General features: G+C 55.3%; 2 protein-coding genes across 7 annotated transcripts; one reads left to right on the forward strand and one right to left on the reverse strand.

Annotated features, from left to right (window-relative positions):
• Positions 1-4,577: 4,577 nt before the first annotated feature.
• On the reverse strand, positions 4,578-10,552 carry Emc10 (ER membrane protein complex subunit 10). 5 transcript variants are annotated; one of them, XM_076838375.1, is made up of 8 exons: positions 10,337-10,394; positions 9,541-9,631; positions 9,362-9,434; positions 8,473-8,582; positions 7,566-7,670; positions 7,068-7,249; positions 6,844-6,937; positions 4,578-5,774 (listed from the first exon to the last, which is right to left on the reverse strand). In XM_076838375.1, the coding sequence occupies exons 2-8, from the start codon at positions 9,583-9,585 to the stop codon at positions 5,664-5,666; spliced, it is 720 nt and encodes a 239-aa protein (XP_076694490.1). In that variant the 5' UTR covers positions 9,586-9,631; positions 10,337-10,394; the 3' UTR covers positions 4,578-5,663. The 5 variants fall into 5 exon arrangements, with proteins under 5 accessions (XP_076694490.1, XP_076694485.1, XP_076694487.1 ...); XM_076838371.1 differs by lacking the exon at positions 9,541-9,631 and adding an exon at positions 5,967-6,053 and having other exon boundaries at positions 5,696-5,774; positions 10,283-10,552; XM_076838374.1 differs by lacking the exon at positions 9,541-9,631 and adding an exon at positions 5,967-6,053 and having other exon boundaries at positions 5,696-5,774; positions 10,337-10,550.
• Positions 9,860-15,614, forward strand: Garin5a (golgi associated RAB2 interactor 5A). 2 transcript variants are annotated; one of them, XM_076838377.1, is made up of 5 exons: positions 9,860-10,830; positions 11,047-11,165; positions 11,550-11,680; positions 14,746-15,034; positions 15,385-15,605. In XM_076838377.1, exons 1-5 carry the CDS (start codon positions 10,788-10,790, stop codon positions 15,439-15,441), a joined length of 639 nt encoding a protein of 212 aa, XP_076694492.1. In that variant the 5' UTR covers positions 9,860-10,787; the 3' UTR covers positions 15,442-15,605. The 2 variants fall into 2 exon arrangements, with proteins under 2 accessions (XP_076694492.1, XP_076694491.1); XM_076838376.1 differs by having other exon boundaries at positions 14,746-15,614.
• The last annotated feature ends 345 nt before the right edge of the window (positions 15,615-15,959 follow it).

Here is a 15,959-nt window from a genome sequence, read left to right on the forward strand (position 1 = left end):
TCCCGCTCGGCGTCCCCTCTCGCTGTGCTCCCCTTCTCTTCTATCTTGTCCTCTTTCCTCTTCCCCTCTCACTTTTATCTCTTCTTCTCTCCTCCCCTTGTCCTTCGAGCTTTCTCTCTCTGAATCTGCCTCCCCTTCCTCTCCCTCTTGCTCCCCTCTCTCTCCTTTGGGAGATCCGTGAATCTCCCCATGCCCTCTCCCTCCTTTCCTCTCTGAATCTCCCCACCCTCTCAATCCTCTGGAGTCCAGCCTCCTCCAGTCTCAGGGAGGCGCCTGCACTCTCCCTACTCTTCTCCTGCTCGTGCCCTCTCCCTCCCTCCCTCCCCTGCCCCAGCACTCAAGGTTTCCAGGCTGAGAAGGAGGTGGCTTCCACCCAGTGCAGGAGGTGGGTCACCTGAGGCAGAGCTGCCAAGCCAGAGCCAAGGAGCTGAAAGAACTTTGTGACGTTTGTTCTCTCTCTTTTCTGTCTGTCCTGGACGCTGGATACCCCCTGGAGATATCAAGCCCACCCAAAGCCTGGGAAGGAGGAAATGAGGAATGGGACCAGAGACAGAAGCAAGTTGCATGTAAGTTGCAGGGCCAGGACTGGGTGGGCCCCTGGGGCCGGCTAGGGATCAGCTCCTGGACTGGAGTTTGAACTTGGTGGGAAGGGGATGAGACCTTCTGCTTTGTTCTCCTTCCCAGCACTCCACCCTCTTCTCAGACAGCAGAGAGCACGTCCATGTGGAGGACCTTCCTGGATCTCCTTTTCACCCATGAGAAACAGGCGCCCAGGGCTTCAAAAGACCAGCAGCAGTGAGGACGGAGACTCCAGGGAAGACCTGGCCTGAAGGACCAAGAGCGCCACCTGCAGGGCACTTCATCCATGCAGGGCCCTCAGTTACCACCTCCTGGCAGCAGATGGAACAGCACCGGGGCTCTATTAGAACTGAGTCCATCCTCAGGGATAAGGACAATGCCAAGAATGCCTGGGGGAGGTGGGGAGACTGGGTGGGGGAGGACAGATTTGCAAAATGCTGCAGAAATGACCACTTTTACTTCCAATATATAAAGATCCTGCCCCACAAGTTTCCTCCAGCTTACACCCAGATCCTCCCGTGCTGTCAGGGCATCCATTCAAGGAGTCTCTCCTTCACCCTGTGACCATGCAGTGGGGGCTGCATTATAGGAGAAAAGAGCCTGGGATCTGGCTTACACCGGCTTGCTTGAAAAACTTTTTCCAGGGACTGGGCCTAATCGAGTATGTCCCCTTTGTAAAGGGAAGGTAGATGTGAGCCAAGGTGGGGGACCAACAGCTGGAGGCCCAAGAACAAGTCCCTGTTCCTTGCCTTGGAGTCTTCCAAGGGTAAAAAGCCCACAGACTTATTTCCAGAAGCCACAGTGGGGAGCAGTAGTCTTATAATATCCAAAATTTAGCCTTCCACATCCTAAGGCCACGTGCCACACAATTAGTGCTAAAAACAGCCAAATGCCAGTATGAAACCCTAGATTGGAAAGGGGGAGTACTCACATGCCAGGGACCAGAAAAGGGTATTGGAGGGGTGAAGCAGTCCCCTCACTGAGGCCTCACGTCTTAGACCTGAAGCCATGCTGGGGACAGAGTCCAGAAGAGAATGAGGACTGAGCTGGGGCCAGGACCATGGAGCAGAGGAGGGAACATGGCAGAAAGAGACAGGAAGGATAAGGCTGGGGATGGGCAGGTGAGAACAGTGCCAGAGGTTTGGCCTGGTGATTATCTAATTGATCCCTCAATAAGGGATATGGAATCCCTCAATGCCAGGAGGAGATGGCATTTTGTCCAGTGGATGCTGGGAAGCCACAGGAGGGCTTCAGTAGAGGCAAGCTGTGGTATCAAGCTCCTCATGAGGAGGATGGATCGCGAGTGGGGAAAGCTGGAGGCTGGGAGGCCAAAGAGGATGCTGGGCTGATGGACCAAGATTAGGCTTGAGCTGAGGCTGTGGCCACATAGGAACAGAAAAAAGAGAGAAGGGACCTGGAGGGGTAGAAGAGTGGAACAGGGTCCTGGGCAGGATCCCAGAGCAACTAAGGGTGGGAAGTGCTGACTTCTTCAGTGCTCCTTAAGGCAGGAGCCAGGAGGTAGGTATGGTCCAGGTGATTTGGCTCCCTGGTCACCAAGCCATGCAGCCAACCCACTGGACCCTGCTGAGAAGTGGCAGGGAAACAGTGAATCAGCAGAGTGGCAGCTGGGCACACAAAGCACAGGCTGAACACAGGGTGCCTTGGGAAGCCCGCCATGCCAGCGTGGATCTGAGGTGCGGTGGACCAGCACCTAAGTGAGCCGGGAGAAACCAACCTGTTACCCCACAGCAGCCCAGCCTGCACACAGGCGTGGATGCCTGTGGAAGTGCACTCCAGTGCTGCATCTCCAGACACCTGATACAGTTACTGAGCATGTACAATTCAATGACTTCAACCTCCCACTTCCCAAAGTTAGGAGAAAATGGAAGCAAAGTAAACCTGAGTGGAATTCAGGGCTAACCAATAGCGGTATTAATTTTCCAACCCTACTTAGGTTAAGTTTGGGCCAAGAGCATTGGCCCAAGTGCTATATAAACCCCTATCACACTCAGACAGCAACCTGTCAGGTCCCCTCTAATCCTGTGAGGGTTGTTTCTATGCACCCTTAAATAAATCCTGCTCTTATACTCACTCATCCTGGTCTCTGGATTTCATTCTTCAAATGAAATCGAAAGAGCCAGTTGGCATGGCGGGCTCCCCTAGGCACCCTGTGTTCAGCCTGTGCTTTGTGTGCCCAGCTGCCACTCTGCTGATTCACCATTTCCCTGCCACTTCTCAGCAGGGACCAGGTGAGCTGCTGGGTCTGCCGCAACACTAGAGGGTGTTGCCGGCCGTTAAGAGCTGCAACACTTCCTAGTGTCAGAGGCTGCAGCTTGTGCAGAACCACCAACCAGCGGAAATCTTTCCAATTTATGTTGGAGGAAGGGGTGGGTCAACAGCAACACACTTCTGCAAAACAAGAGCATCTACTTGTTGATGTAGAGACTGTCTCTAAATCAGTGGTCAGGTCACAAAAACCCCAGACTGCCCCCTGCCAGGGGAATTGGGGGCAAGAGCCTGGGGTGGGCAGAAGGCTCCTTGCCATGGATCCTAATGTACTGAAGACCCTGGAAACCCTGGTCAGTAAAATAAAACAGTGAATGAGTTCTATAGGGACAAGCAGGAATGGGAAGAGAAATTTAATAAGGACAAAGTCCTGGGACCTTGAAGAAACTCAGACATCTTCTAAAATACCAGAGTAAGTGCCAGCCTGAGAGCAAGCAAAAGTATTACAGGAAAAGAATGTGATCAGATATATAAAGATCCCAAAGCCTAATCCATTAAAAACCAGATGGCTGTGCAACTGCTGTGGGAAGAGGGATGTGCAAATTTGACCAAGGTTAAGAACTGAGTAGTGAACAGATTCCCAAAAAGCATCAGTAAACACTGCTGGGGTAATCTGAGACAGAAATCCACATGGAACAGACCTAACAGAGCGTGGTGGCATCACAATCTCTCACCATCAGGGAAAGACATGGAAGTCAAAGGAACCCTGGGACACCTTTTGTAGTACAGCTACAAAAACTTATTTAAAAGAGGTAACCCCATGGCTGACAGGCATGTGACACAGCAGACCCTTTGTAAATACTGAGTATGTAAACTGGCCAATGCCTGGGAACTCTCAGGCCTTATGCCAAAGTGCACAGGGGAGGGGTGTGAGCCACTGGAGTGCTGGGAAGGAGTGAGAAGGTGAAGGGCAGGCCCCAGTGAGAACATGCACACCTGAGCTGCCTCCCGGTTGGGCTTAAGTACCAGATGAGCTCCAAGAGCAACTCAAACCACACGCGTGTGCCACCCATGAGCTGGCTGGAGTTCTCCAGAGCCCTTCGCAGGACTCGCGCACACTCTGTTCTGTTTTTGGAAGCACAGGGTTGGAGCAACACATGCCGTTTTGGTTTTTGATGTAGGGCCTGGCTAAGTTGCTGAGGCTGGCCTAGAACTTGTGATCCTCTCACCTCAGCCTCCCAAGCAGCCAGGATTATAGGCATGCACCACCATGCCAGGCTGTGTGATACCATTTTCTAACCTATCAGACTGGCCCAGGTTTGAGAAGTCTGCTGGCAAGGATGTGGGGACAAGGCTGGCTGCCTGTGGGCCGGCCTGGAACCTCACCCAAGTTAGGCCTACGTGTGTGGAGCTGGGACAGGAGGGGTTGAATGGCCCCAGTACATCCTTCTGGCAGGGCAGAGAACAGGCCACTCTCTGTGTTGACAAGGAAACTCCTTGGGTCAAAGCAGGACGTGCAAGACAACATCCTTAATTCTTTTGTTAAAGGAAGATGCTAGGCCTTCACATCTGCTGGGAGGGAAAGAGACTGAACTGTGCGACCCTCATGCCGCAGTGACAAGCCTCACGAAGGTGCTTTTCATCTGCCACAGCAATTCCACTCTCCTCATGACCCAAGGAAACCACCCAAATGCACACCAGAGGGACTGGATAACACTCCCTGTAGGGTTATGTTTTGTTTTTTTTTTTTTTTAATGCTTTTTTAGTTGTAGTTGGACACGACACCTTTATTTTTATTTATTCTTATGTGGTGCTGAGGATCAAACAGCGTCTCCCATGTGCTAGGCAAGTCACAACTGCAGGCCCCCTGCAGGGCCATTAATGACCACTAAAGCAGAAAGGGAGCTACATGTTGGACATTTGGGGAAGTTTAATCAACTGCCATACGACAACTGAATGCTTCATAGCAATTATAACGTTATAACGACAATGATGGCCATTTTCTTATTTCTGAATAAATATATTAAGTGAACAGCAGAACTCAAGCCACACTTGGCTGTTGAAAGCTGGAACCTTCAATATAATGCAAACGTTTTTCAACAGACAAGGGGCAACAAACAGCAGAGGCCCAGCAGCCTGTCCAGGTGCTGCACCCTGGGTAAGGTGACCCAGGTAAGACTGAGGAGGGATTCTATTCATATCACTTGGTCCTGACTCCATTGTCATTTCCTGATTAAACACCACCATTCTTCACACCCAAAAGGCTAGTAGAGGCCTGGCATCCAGAAGGCCCAGTGCTTCCCCCACAGCCAGGCAGGGTGACGGGGGTGCTGCAAGTGGAACCCAAGGGCACCCACAGCCAGCCACTCCCAACCACATCCTCAGAGGGGAGACGGTGGAAGGCCAGAGACACACACCAAGTGAGGAGGTGCCCTTGGGAACCTGGTCGAGGCCAGGCAGGGCAAGAACACCCAGAACAAAGGCACAGAGGCTGGAGAGGACGTGGCATGTTCCCAGACTGCAGGGCTGGGGTGGGGTGGGCCACGGGGTGCAGTGACAGGATTCCCAGAGCTTGGACTCCAGCCTGTGGTTTAAGGGGAGCCCATGAGGCTGAGGTGGGGACATGGGAAAGGGGGCACAGGAGATGCACTCTAATTTGTCACCCCTCTGCTAAAAAGAACAGAGAGGCCCCCGGAGAATATGGGCTCCCCGGGCAGCCTACAGGCCCCCTAGAGAGGGGGCATCTTTCTACCTCCATGGGATGAGGAGATAGGAGGGGGCCAGCAAGTCCTTCTTGGGATGACCAAGGACATGGGAGAATGGGTAAAGGAAGTCCTTGAGTAAAGAGGGTGTGCTGCTTACCGGCCACTACCCCCGCTGCCACCCCCACTCCCACCGCCACTCTGGCCCCCGGCATCTGGTGCTCCTGACATCATGAGGAACAGGACAACAGGAATGATGTACATCCACTGCAGGGCAGAGGGGGACAAACAGAGACAGAAAGGAAAGTAAGTGTGGGTGCCACTCTGCCCAGGGTAGGGAGGGGGTTGGTGTGAGGGGGACCGCGTGAGGGGAGGGGCCCAGGTCCCCTACAGCACTACAGGCAGGGGCAGGGCAGCGGGGTACAGGAGGGTGGAGGCGGGAAGGGGTCTGGTCCTCACTCAGGCCTCCTGCGGTGGTGGCGCGGGCCCCGGGGCAGCAGGACGCAGGGCCGTAAGCAACACGGCCCCCCCCAGGATGAGGTGCCACTGAGGAGGGAGGGGAGCGCAGGTCAGTGGACTCCGGGGGCCTCAGGGAAGGGTGGGCCCTCAAGCAAGCAGCAGACAGAGCAATCGAGCTTCCACCTCCCTGGGCCTCTGTTCCCTGCAGCTGAACTACCCTGACCCCGAAGCTGCCTCAGGAAAGGTGCTCAGCACTCACAGGCCACCAGCACCCTCCCAACCTAAATAACACTGACCTTGCCATGAGACAAGAAGGTTAGATGAAACCAACCTTCTCTAGTAGGGCTTGCTTCTTCAGCACCTCCCCAGCCTCCCGCCAACCTCGGCCTCTAGGCCTCTGACCACAGATCTGCTTCTAGTAGTGCAGGTCCTTCCTTCCTGGGCCCTGGGCCCATTCCTGGCCACCTCCACCCTCATGTCCCTGAGCAACCCTCCCCAGATCCACCCCTCTCTGCCTTCCTGGGTGTCCCCGGAAGCCTCCCTCACTCCTCTGAAACCTCTGCCCATCCCTGCCTCTCCATCTTAACAGGAGCCTGCCCCAGCTTGTGCCCTCCACCACCCCACACTATTTTTCTACCAAATAAGCCTGTGAATACTATGCCCGCGAATCCTTGGCTGGGGCCTTCTGGGCTCCTAGGGCTACTCAGCTCTGAACAGTTTCACAAGCTGACATAAGCAGGAGTCCACAGCCCTCGACCCTGACTCAGCCCAGGTGCCAGAGACAAGCACAGGTCATCGGGGCAGGAGAAGGGAGGTCCAGCCAGCTGGGCAGGACCTGTAGGGAAGAGGGCAGGGAGGGCAGGGGAGCCCCACTCACATATTTGGCAAAAAAGGACTTCTGCTCCTGGGGGTTCTTGGCCTTCTGGGCCTGTTCCATCTCTAGGCGCTCAATGAAGGCTGCTGTTTCTGGACTGGGAAGCAAGTGGAGGGGAAAAAAGTGGGTAAGGAATCCAGGGACCCAGAGACCTGAGGCAGACCGTCAGGATGCCAGCAAAGGCAGGAGCAGGACCCTCCCTCCGCAACCTCCTTTCAGGTACTCACCCTGGGGCTGTGCCTGGGGGCCGCAGCTGCACAGATGTATTAAACAGCTCCAGGTCCACATCCTCCACCTCATGGCCTCGGCACCCCCCAGGGTGTGTCACCACTGACACACCCACCACATTGCCAGCCACATCCACGTGCAGGGTCAGCTGGTCTGAGAGGTGTGACTCTACTAGGGAGCACTGGGATGTGGGGGGGGGGGGGGAAGCCAAGTCAGAGGAGCAGAGAGAACAAGAGCTGCTCTCCCAAGACCTCCAAAGCATATCTCAAAACCCTCCCTCAGCTCTCTGCCACTCTTCTGTGAGCCAATGTTCCATGCCCTACTATGATGCCACCCCACCACCACCTGGAGTGATCCCTCCAGAGCAAAGTCAAGTCTCCAACCACCTGCCCTCTGTTGGGCAAGGGGCTTGGTACACACCAGGGTACAAGTGGCAGGCTGGGGACCAAGGTAGGCAGAGGGAACAAGGATGGGGATAGTCCTTGTAACGAACTCACCGCAGGGACAAAGGAAGAGACATAGCCGCCAGCTTCTGACCCATCAGGGACCCCTGGCTGCCTTGGGACCCGCACCCGGTACAGGCCATTGAGGGCTGCCACATCCTGCAGGTCATGCAGAAGAGGATGCTAGTGAGAACGATGGTCCACCAGGCCATGACCCCACTGGGCCTGTCCCAGCTTCCCCAAGCAGCACACTGCACTCCTGGCCTGGCCTACCCTGGTCTGTCCAGGCTACCCATTCTGGGGGAAAAGCTACCCAGGACAGCAGAGCCCCCAGTTCAGTAGCAGAGTGGGTACCAAGGACATCTGTCCCATGCCTCACTCTCCAGTTCCACTGGAAATAAAATTTTCTTTGGGGGCAGCTGGGACAGTGAACCACAAAGGCACAATGCAGGCAGGCTATCTGGGTCAACCTTGTCCTGCCCTCTTTCACAGGAAGGGCACCCTGGGCACGTGGCTTCCAGAATGAAGCTGATGCTCCCAGCCTCCCTCCTGCAGGGCACAAGTGGGACTGACTGTGCAGAAGAGGAAAGAGCCAGGCCAGGGGGAAGCCCAACCCATGAGGAGGCCCTGGAGGAACACCCTGTCTAAGGAGGGCCATTCTTGAGGACTTTTCTCCTCATAAGCAAGCCTCCTCCCAAGGGGCCATGAAATGACAGTTATATCTGGAAAGGCAGGAGGAGCCAATCATGGGAACCTGTGGGAGAAGAGGCAGAAGCCTGGACCAAGGCCTTGAGGCAGGCACCTCAAAAGGGGCATAGAGGGTTACCAAGGTACCATTCAGCCTGGGCAGCTGCAGGGACAGAGGGCAGGAGGGCAGAAGGGGCACCTGAAGGGAAGTGGCAGCTGGAAGGGCTCACTGGATGCCCTCCATCCCCAGTTCAGCCTAGGGACCCCACCTCACCCGAAGTCGGCCCCGCTCCTCCTCGCTGAGCTGCCGCTGTGATAAGGACAAGGTGCCATCCTGCTGATTCCAGAGTAGTGAGCCCCGTTTCCGAAAGCGGGCACTGTCATCTGTGGGGAGCTGGGCTCAGTGACCACCACCCCACGCCAGCCCTACTGCATGACAGCTAAATTCATATCTTGGTCTGGCTCTGCCCAAGAGTGACCAGGTGGCTTCTTCATCCTGAGCTGTCAGTCTCCCATCTGCAAACTGGGACACCCCTATCGTGTACTGATCCTGGGACAGTTACATAAGTTCTCTAAGCCTAAATTTTCTTTGGGCTGACCAGGGTCTGGCTTGGGAGGTCTGGGGAGGTGCCCCAGCTTCACTGTAACAAATGCCAACACTCTGGAGCCTCTGACTTCGTTACTAAGCCCTGTATAGTGCTGACAGCTGGCTTTGGCTTGCCTGTCACAGATATTTAAGTGTGAGATGGTTCCAGTTCTGTCATTCACTGATGCAGGGACCATGTGTTAAGCCTACCCTAAGCCTGTTCCCTTTTCTGAAAAATGAGGCTAATGCTTAAATCCACAACCTGGAAAGACTGTCACAAGGATATCAGACACATCCACAAAAAAGCATCAAATCACTAATGCAGCAAACTTGGCAACTGGTCAGAAAAGCTCCGAAACCATTACTTCAGCATTGGCATTGGTCCTACAGGTCTAGGGAGGGGTATTTGAAGTCTGGCATTGGTCCTACAGGTCTAGGGGTATTTGAAGCTGATGTTCCATCTCTTTCCTCCCTCCCCAGAGCAACACTGTTAGTGAACAGGCAGATCACACATTGTAAAGACTGGACTTCACAGGGCACCAGATAAGTGTTGAGAAAACCACATCGCTGAACTCACCGGTCTCAAAGGAGTGCTCCAGCAGCAGTCCCACGGTGCTGCAGCCCTCAGCCTCTCGCCCTTCAGTCCCCACCTGCAAAAGAGAAAGAGGGCCCCAGGTGAGGACTAACTCAAGCTCTCTGCAGGGCAGGACCCACAGGTTCCAGAAATGCCTGACAGTAGGACTTAAGAAGCCTCACCTTGATGTTCAGTCCAATTATGCGCATTTCACCAGGACCTTCCATTCATAATTATTCATGACCTGGACTGCCATTCTCAGAAACCAAGACCCTACAGACATGCTTAGGATATACTCTTATTTTCAAGGCAACTACTCCCAGTCACTTTCAGGCCTTGCGTTATAAATACAGGAAACCCTTCTCCCCGGGGACTCCTTTGCTTGCTAATATCTAAATGTCCTCGTTTTCACCTTAAAAATACCAACAGCCAAGACGCTGCCTAAGTACCGCCCCCACCAAGTACATTCAGGATTCTCCGCCTTTCTCTCTAACCCTTCAAATGTCCTCTGCTCTGCACTCCCCACCTCCTCACGCCCCGCTCCTGCGCGACCGGGTTTCCTGACTCATATTCAAGAGACTAAACTCCTCTCCAGGCCTTGGAGCAGCCCGCGCGCCTTTGTTTCATTTTGATCACTTTGACGTCTGATTCGCCAGGATTCCTCCCTGGCCACACCGCTCCTGCGTCTCCACGAACTGCGGGCCCCTCACGCCCCAGCCGAAGCGAACGTGCCCGACCAGGCCTCCGGCAGCCTGCCTTCCCGTTCACCGCCAAGGCCCCCAGAGTCCGCGGCTCTCCCTCCAGGTGGCGGCGGGCTCGTGCCGGGCCTGGCGCCCTCCCACGCCTGCCTCACTCTCCAGGGTTCCTTCACCTCATCTTTCCTCTCCACCCTGCCCGGCCTCGTCACCACCTTAATCCACCTACAGTCCCACGACTTCCGTCGGCCTCTCCTGTTCCACGAAGCTGATGGGCACTCACCCCTCTCGCGGGGGCGCCGGCCCGGCAGCCGCTGCCCCGGGCTCGGCTGGGCGCTGCTGCCACCATCAGCAAGAGCAGGAGCAGCCGGGCGGCCCCGGCGCCGGCGGCCGCCATTTCAACGCTTTCCCATCAACCTAGAGGATGTGAACCAAGCACCGCGGAGCACGCTGGGAGAACCCGGCCGCATCCTGACACAACCGCGCCTGCGTCTGCCCCTTGCGCCTGCGCATTGGCGTGCATCCGCAGGCACCAGGGCCTGACGTCATCGGGCTGCCGCCCCTTTATCCGGGTCTCCAAGGCCTGCTTTTCAGGTGACGCCGCCATTCTAGTAACTTCTATGACGTCATCAAATTTGGATTTGTCGTCATGACGTCGCAGCGCTCGTAGTTCGGCAGTGTGGTTTTCTACCCCGGCTCCTCCCTTCGCTCCCACCAGGGCTCTGGGCTTTGCGATGAAGCGGGGGTACGATCCTAAGCCAGCCCTCGGTGGAGCAGGTGAGGGGGGACATATGAGATTGGACGTGGGAAGGTACGTGGGAGGCAGAGCCAGGCCTGGAGGGCTTGGACCTGGTGAGCGCAGAGTAAGGCATGGGGTCAGCTTTTCGGAGACACCCCATACCATCGCCTCAGCACTTTGCTGCTCTGGGCCCAACCTTCTGGGGGGTCTGGGCTCAACCTCTTGGAATAGACCCTCAAACTTTGTCCCTCTAGAACGTCCCCTGTTTCCAGCGTATCCCAAGGGACGACCTGGACGGCTCCAACGCCACCTCCTGAGCGGCGAGTTTGACCAGCTGCGGGACTTCCCTATCTTTGAGAGCAACTTCGTGCAGGTGTGAAGTCTGGGCACCTCGGCCCAGATCCTGGGCCCGACCTTCATCCTTCTGTCTTGGGGAACCCCATTTCTGCCATTCCAGCTTTTTCCCCATAATCCTTGCACAGTTGTGGACCTCCAGCTGCACCTGATGACACCAGACCACCTCCCACCCCATATCTGGCCCTTTGGCTTGTCTGAGAACTCTGGCCTTGGAGTCCTTTGTCTCAGTTTCCCTGACTTCACACCCTCAATTCTTGTCTTTAATCCCAAGGTATCTGGCCCCTAGCCCCATGTTTACTCCCTTGGTTTGTGACCTTGTATTCTACTAAGATTCCTGACCTCTAGTTCCTTTCCAGTGTTCCCATGTATCCTTCCTCTAATGTCTGATCTCTGGTCCCAGGTGACCCGGTTTGGAGAAGTTGCCAACAAGGTCACCATGGGGGTGGCAGCCTCGAGTCCAGCCCTGGAACTCCCAGACCTCTTGCTGTTGGCTGGCCCTGCCAAGGAGAATGGACGCCTGCAACTCCTCGGGTGACTGTCCCAACTAGGCCTAGATCACTCCCCCGCCCCCAACCCAGGCCTCTGGCAGCAGCTCCTTTCACCCAGACCACCCAGGAGCACTGGGTGGCTTCAGCCCTCTGGGCAGCTGTACATCCAGGAGAAAGAGGACAGGGCAGTCCACAGGAACCAGAAATCAGAGACTAGACAACAGGGCAGGGACAGTTCTCAGCAACACCCTGCAAATGTCAGGACGGTGACCATTTATGAAGTGCCTACTACATGCCAGGTGCCCTTGGGTCATGCACATAGCCACATTTTTACCTCATATCCTCATGGTGGGGCTCCTTAGTTCCATCCTCCAAAGAAATAAAGTGAGGCTAAGAGAAGGGAACAGTTTCCCAGGGTCCCATGTGGGCCAGGGGTCACATTCCTTGTAATCTCAGATATCCTAATTCCTGAATCCCACTGCCATGTTACATGCTGTACTGCCCCTCAAGGTCTTATTTTTTCATTAAAAAGTAACACACACTGGGCACCATGGTGCACACTTGTAGTCCCAGTGACTTGGGAGGCTGAGGCAGGAGGATCATGAATTCAACTCTGTCTCAAAATAAAAAATACAAAGGGCTGGGGATGTAGCTCAGTGGTAAAGTGCTCCTGGGTTCAGTCCCCAGTGACACACGTGCTCCCGCACACACGCATATAAGGACAAAAGTGACATGGCAGGAGATATACCTTTTCCCATCCTAGGCTCCTCCCCCCAACTCCAGCTGCAAATCCAGAAGCACAGGCTGAGTTTATAGATAGCGCTGCCAGGGACTTTACTTTTTTGACCACATCTCATCGTTAATAAAAGAGATGGCAGGTTGGGGAGAGGAGGAGGTAAGGGAGGGAAGAAAGTAAGGAGTGAAGAATGAAGGGATATATCTGAGCCTACTGGAGGTTCACAGCCTTTAGTTATCCCCCCACCTAAGTGGAGAACGTTTCACAAAGCACTATCCTGTCACTGTTGTGTTTTTTTTTTTCAAATATCTTAAATGCTAATTGTGAGCTGGGCATGGTGGCACACACCTATAATCTTAGTGCTCAGGAGGCTGAGGCAGGAGGATCACAAGTTCAATGCTGGTCTCAGCAATTTAGCGAGGCCCTGAGCAACATGCTAACGGGAGACTTTGACCCTCCATCATCTCCTTCAGCTTCCTAAGCTCCCTGCCCCAAATAGACCACCGAAGGAAAAACAAGCAGCTTGCTCTGCAAACAGAGCCTGGGGACTTACCCTGGGTGCCCAGGGTACAGCCCTGGGCTGTGGCTAGCAGGCACATGCGAGTGTTCACCTTTCTGTGCCAGCAGCCGTGTGTACGCTGCCTCCTGCTGGGCTCCCTCCTCCGCACTAGACGCTGCCCCCAGGACATACACCCTGAACAAGCTTTTGTCACAATGTGGAAGGGGACGTCCTTGAACCAGTCTGCCTGCAGATGGTCTGGGTTCAATCCTGCCTTCAGGGTTTCTTCACTGGGTTTGGCCAAGCTTCCCATCTGTGCCTCCGTTTCCTCATCTGGAAAGTGGGAATGAGAGGAAGCCACCTCCAGGGCTGTTGGGGGAGAGGTGCCAGCCCTCTGTGGAGGCCAGCAGCTCCTCTTCCATGTGGGGGCATAGTCAAGCTGCCCACTGCGGGACACTGGTTTTTGTCCAGTGACTTTGAGTTACAGCCAGCAAGGCAGGGGACATCTGTGTGGATACGTCTGCACAGGGGTAAGGGTGTCTTGTTAGATCAATTCCTGGAGGTCACTGCCAGAACAGAGCTGGATGTGGCTGTCCAGCTGTCTTTAAGAATGTTTTGTGGTTATGAACACAGGACTTGGTCCCAATCTCAGCTGTGTGGTCTGGGACAAGTTGTCAGCCCCCCAGTGACTGTTTCCTACTCCATCTTGTTGAAATTTCAGTCCAACTGGGGGCCTGAGCAGTTCATTTATTCACATATGTAACAAGTGTCCCTTGAGCACCCGCTAACATCTGCTCAGGATGCAGGGAAAACAGCACTGGACAAAACCAGATCAGGTCACTCAGAGCCCTCAGGTCACTCACATTCTATTGACAAGGCAGATAGGATAAAGGGCAATTTGCTGGTCAGAGTATGGTCTGTGAGGAAATAGGGGAGGGCCAAGGGAGGTGTTCGAAGATGGATGTGGTTGTATGTAGGCCAGGATCATAAATTCAGTTCTGTCTCAAAATACCACTGTAGCTCAGTGGTAAAGTAGCTTAGTGGTAGGTGCTCAGTGGTAAAGACCTCCTTGAGAAGGATTGCCCAAGAGAGAGATGAGGGAGATGAATAGGGGAATCACAGAAATGACTAGAGAAAGAGGGTTTCAGGTAGAGGGAACAGCCTGTGCAAACGTCCTGGGGAATGTCAGAGCCGGCTGTGTTTATGGACAGAGAGAAAGCTGGTGTGGATGGAGGTGCAGAGATAACAGCAGATCAGATCCCACAGGGTCTTGTGGTCCGTGGTGAGAACTTGGGCTTCAGGTGAGCTTTTTGGCACAGAGAGTGGAGGTAAAGTGTTAACTGGCGCCCTCTGGCGGCCTCTTGGGGAACTGGTTGTAAGCCTGCCTGGCAAAGCCCTGGAAACGAGAAGACTAGGGTGGCAGTGAGTTAGAGAAGGTTGGATTATGGGTATGTTTTAGAGGTGGAGCCATCAGGATTCGGTGGCAGGATAGGATACGGGTATGGAAAAGAAAGTTGAATTAAGGACAACTCCCAGAGCAAGTGTAGGGATGTAGCCAAGACCTGAAGACCCAGAGGGGCAGATTTGGAGAAGGGGAGGCCTTCAGGGATGTGGTTGCTGAACACCTGGGACCGTGGTCGATCCACTGTTCAAACGGGCATGTCACATAGGCAGTTTCATGTTCGGGTCCGGGGTTCAGGAAGAGGCCCAGCGGAGACAAAAGGGACCGTAGGTTGGAAGGAGGTTGGGATGAGCTTAATTCAACACGCAATGAAAGTAAAACCCAAGCCTCCCGGGGAGAGGGCCGCGTGGAGGGGGCAGGCTGGACGGTGAGCAGAGCCGCCTGAGCCCGCTCTCCCGCCCGCCGGCGCAGGCTCTTTCCCTTGCAGTTCGTCCAGCTGTTCGTCCACGATGAATGCCGCCGGCAGCTCAAGGTCAAGTTCCGCACTGGCCGCGCCTTCTACCTGCAGCTGCGGGCCCCGCCGGAGACCCGCGACCGTGAGTTCGGCCAGTGGGTGCGGCTGCTCTACCGCCTGCATTTCCACTCGGCTGAGGGAGCTGTGCCGTTCACACAGGAGTACGCGCTGGAGGACGACGGGGAGGAGGAGGACGACGACGATGATGACGACGACGACGAGGAGTCGCGGATGGGCGGGGAGGAGGTGAGGGGCGGGGCGCCTGGGTGTGAGAGTCCAGGTGACCCACCCTCTCCTGGTCCTTAGGGGTGTCTGAGTAGAAGACAGCAGGGTGGGGCCGCAGGACCTGCCACTCCTAGATAGGTGGCTCTAGCTTGCTAATGGGTCCAGCGGGAGGGATGCCTGCATCTGAGGAGCTGGGCCCCCACGCCAGATGACCAGCTCCCAGAAAGGCCGGAACAGGCGAGGAGCAGCCCTCCCAGACCCTGAGGGTGCTGCACCCGGCTCCCCTGCCTCCCCCACCGCCCAGAGGCCCACCCCACCCCCAGCAGACACCCCTGCAGGTCAGAGCGCTGAGACACACTCTCCCCACCCAGCTCCAAGCCACAGAAGTCAGACTTGACCCGCAGGCCTCTGAACTCTGGGGACTGTGATTCTGCCAACATCCTTCGAGGTCACCAAAAGACCCCGAGATCAAGTACTTTACCTCAGGGCCAACAAATGAATTATAAAGCTTAATAAAGATCATCCACTTAAGAACTAACCACCACAGGCACTTCGCAGCAGGCACGAGTATGGCTGCCTCACAGGGTCTCCGGTTAGCCGCACCCAGCTCCTTGGGCCATTGTCAAAACCCGGTGCCCACCCCTGCCACATGGCTCCCTCAGGAGCATGGCCTTCCTGGCTGGGCCTGTGGCTCATTTTCGATTACTGCAGCTGCAGCTGCGGCCAGCCTGCCTCCCTCGGCTCTTGGTAGCTGGTCCCAGGCTCCTGCATACGGGCTGCACCTCTGCAGCTCCAACCATAAGCCATGGCCTCTGGTTGCCCCCTAAAGTCCCTGCTGCAAGACAGCAGCCCCAGTGCTGGCCTGGTTCACTGTGACTGCCCCATGGTGGTGGCCGCTAGTCCAACATTACCCACCCAGAGAGCTGGGGGACAGGAGGGGGCAGGG

The sequence above is a fragment of the Callospermophilus lateralis genome, chromosome 18 (assembly GCF_048772815.1).
Source record: "Callospermophilus lateralis isolate mCalLat2 chromosome 18, mCalLat2.hap1, whole genome shotgun sequence".
In the NCBI taxonomy this organism is placed as follows: domain Eukaryota; kingdom Metazoa; phylum Chordata; class Mammalia; order Rodentia; family Sciuridae; genus Callospermophilus; species Callospermophilus lateralis.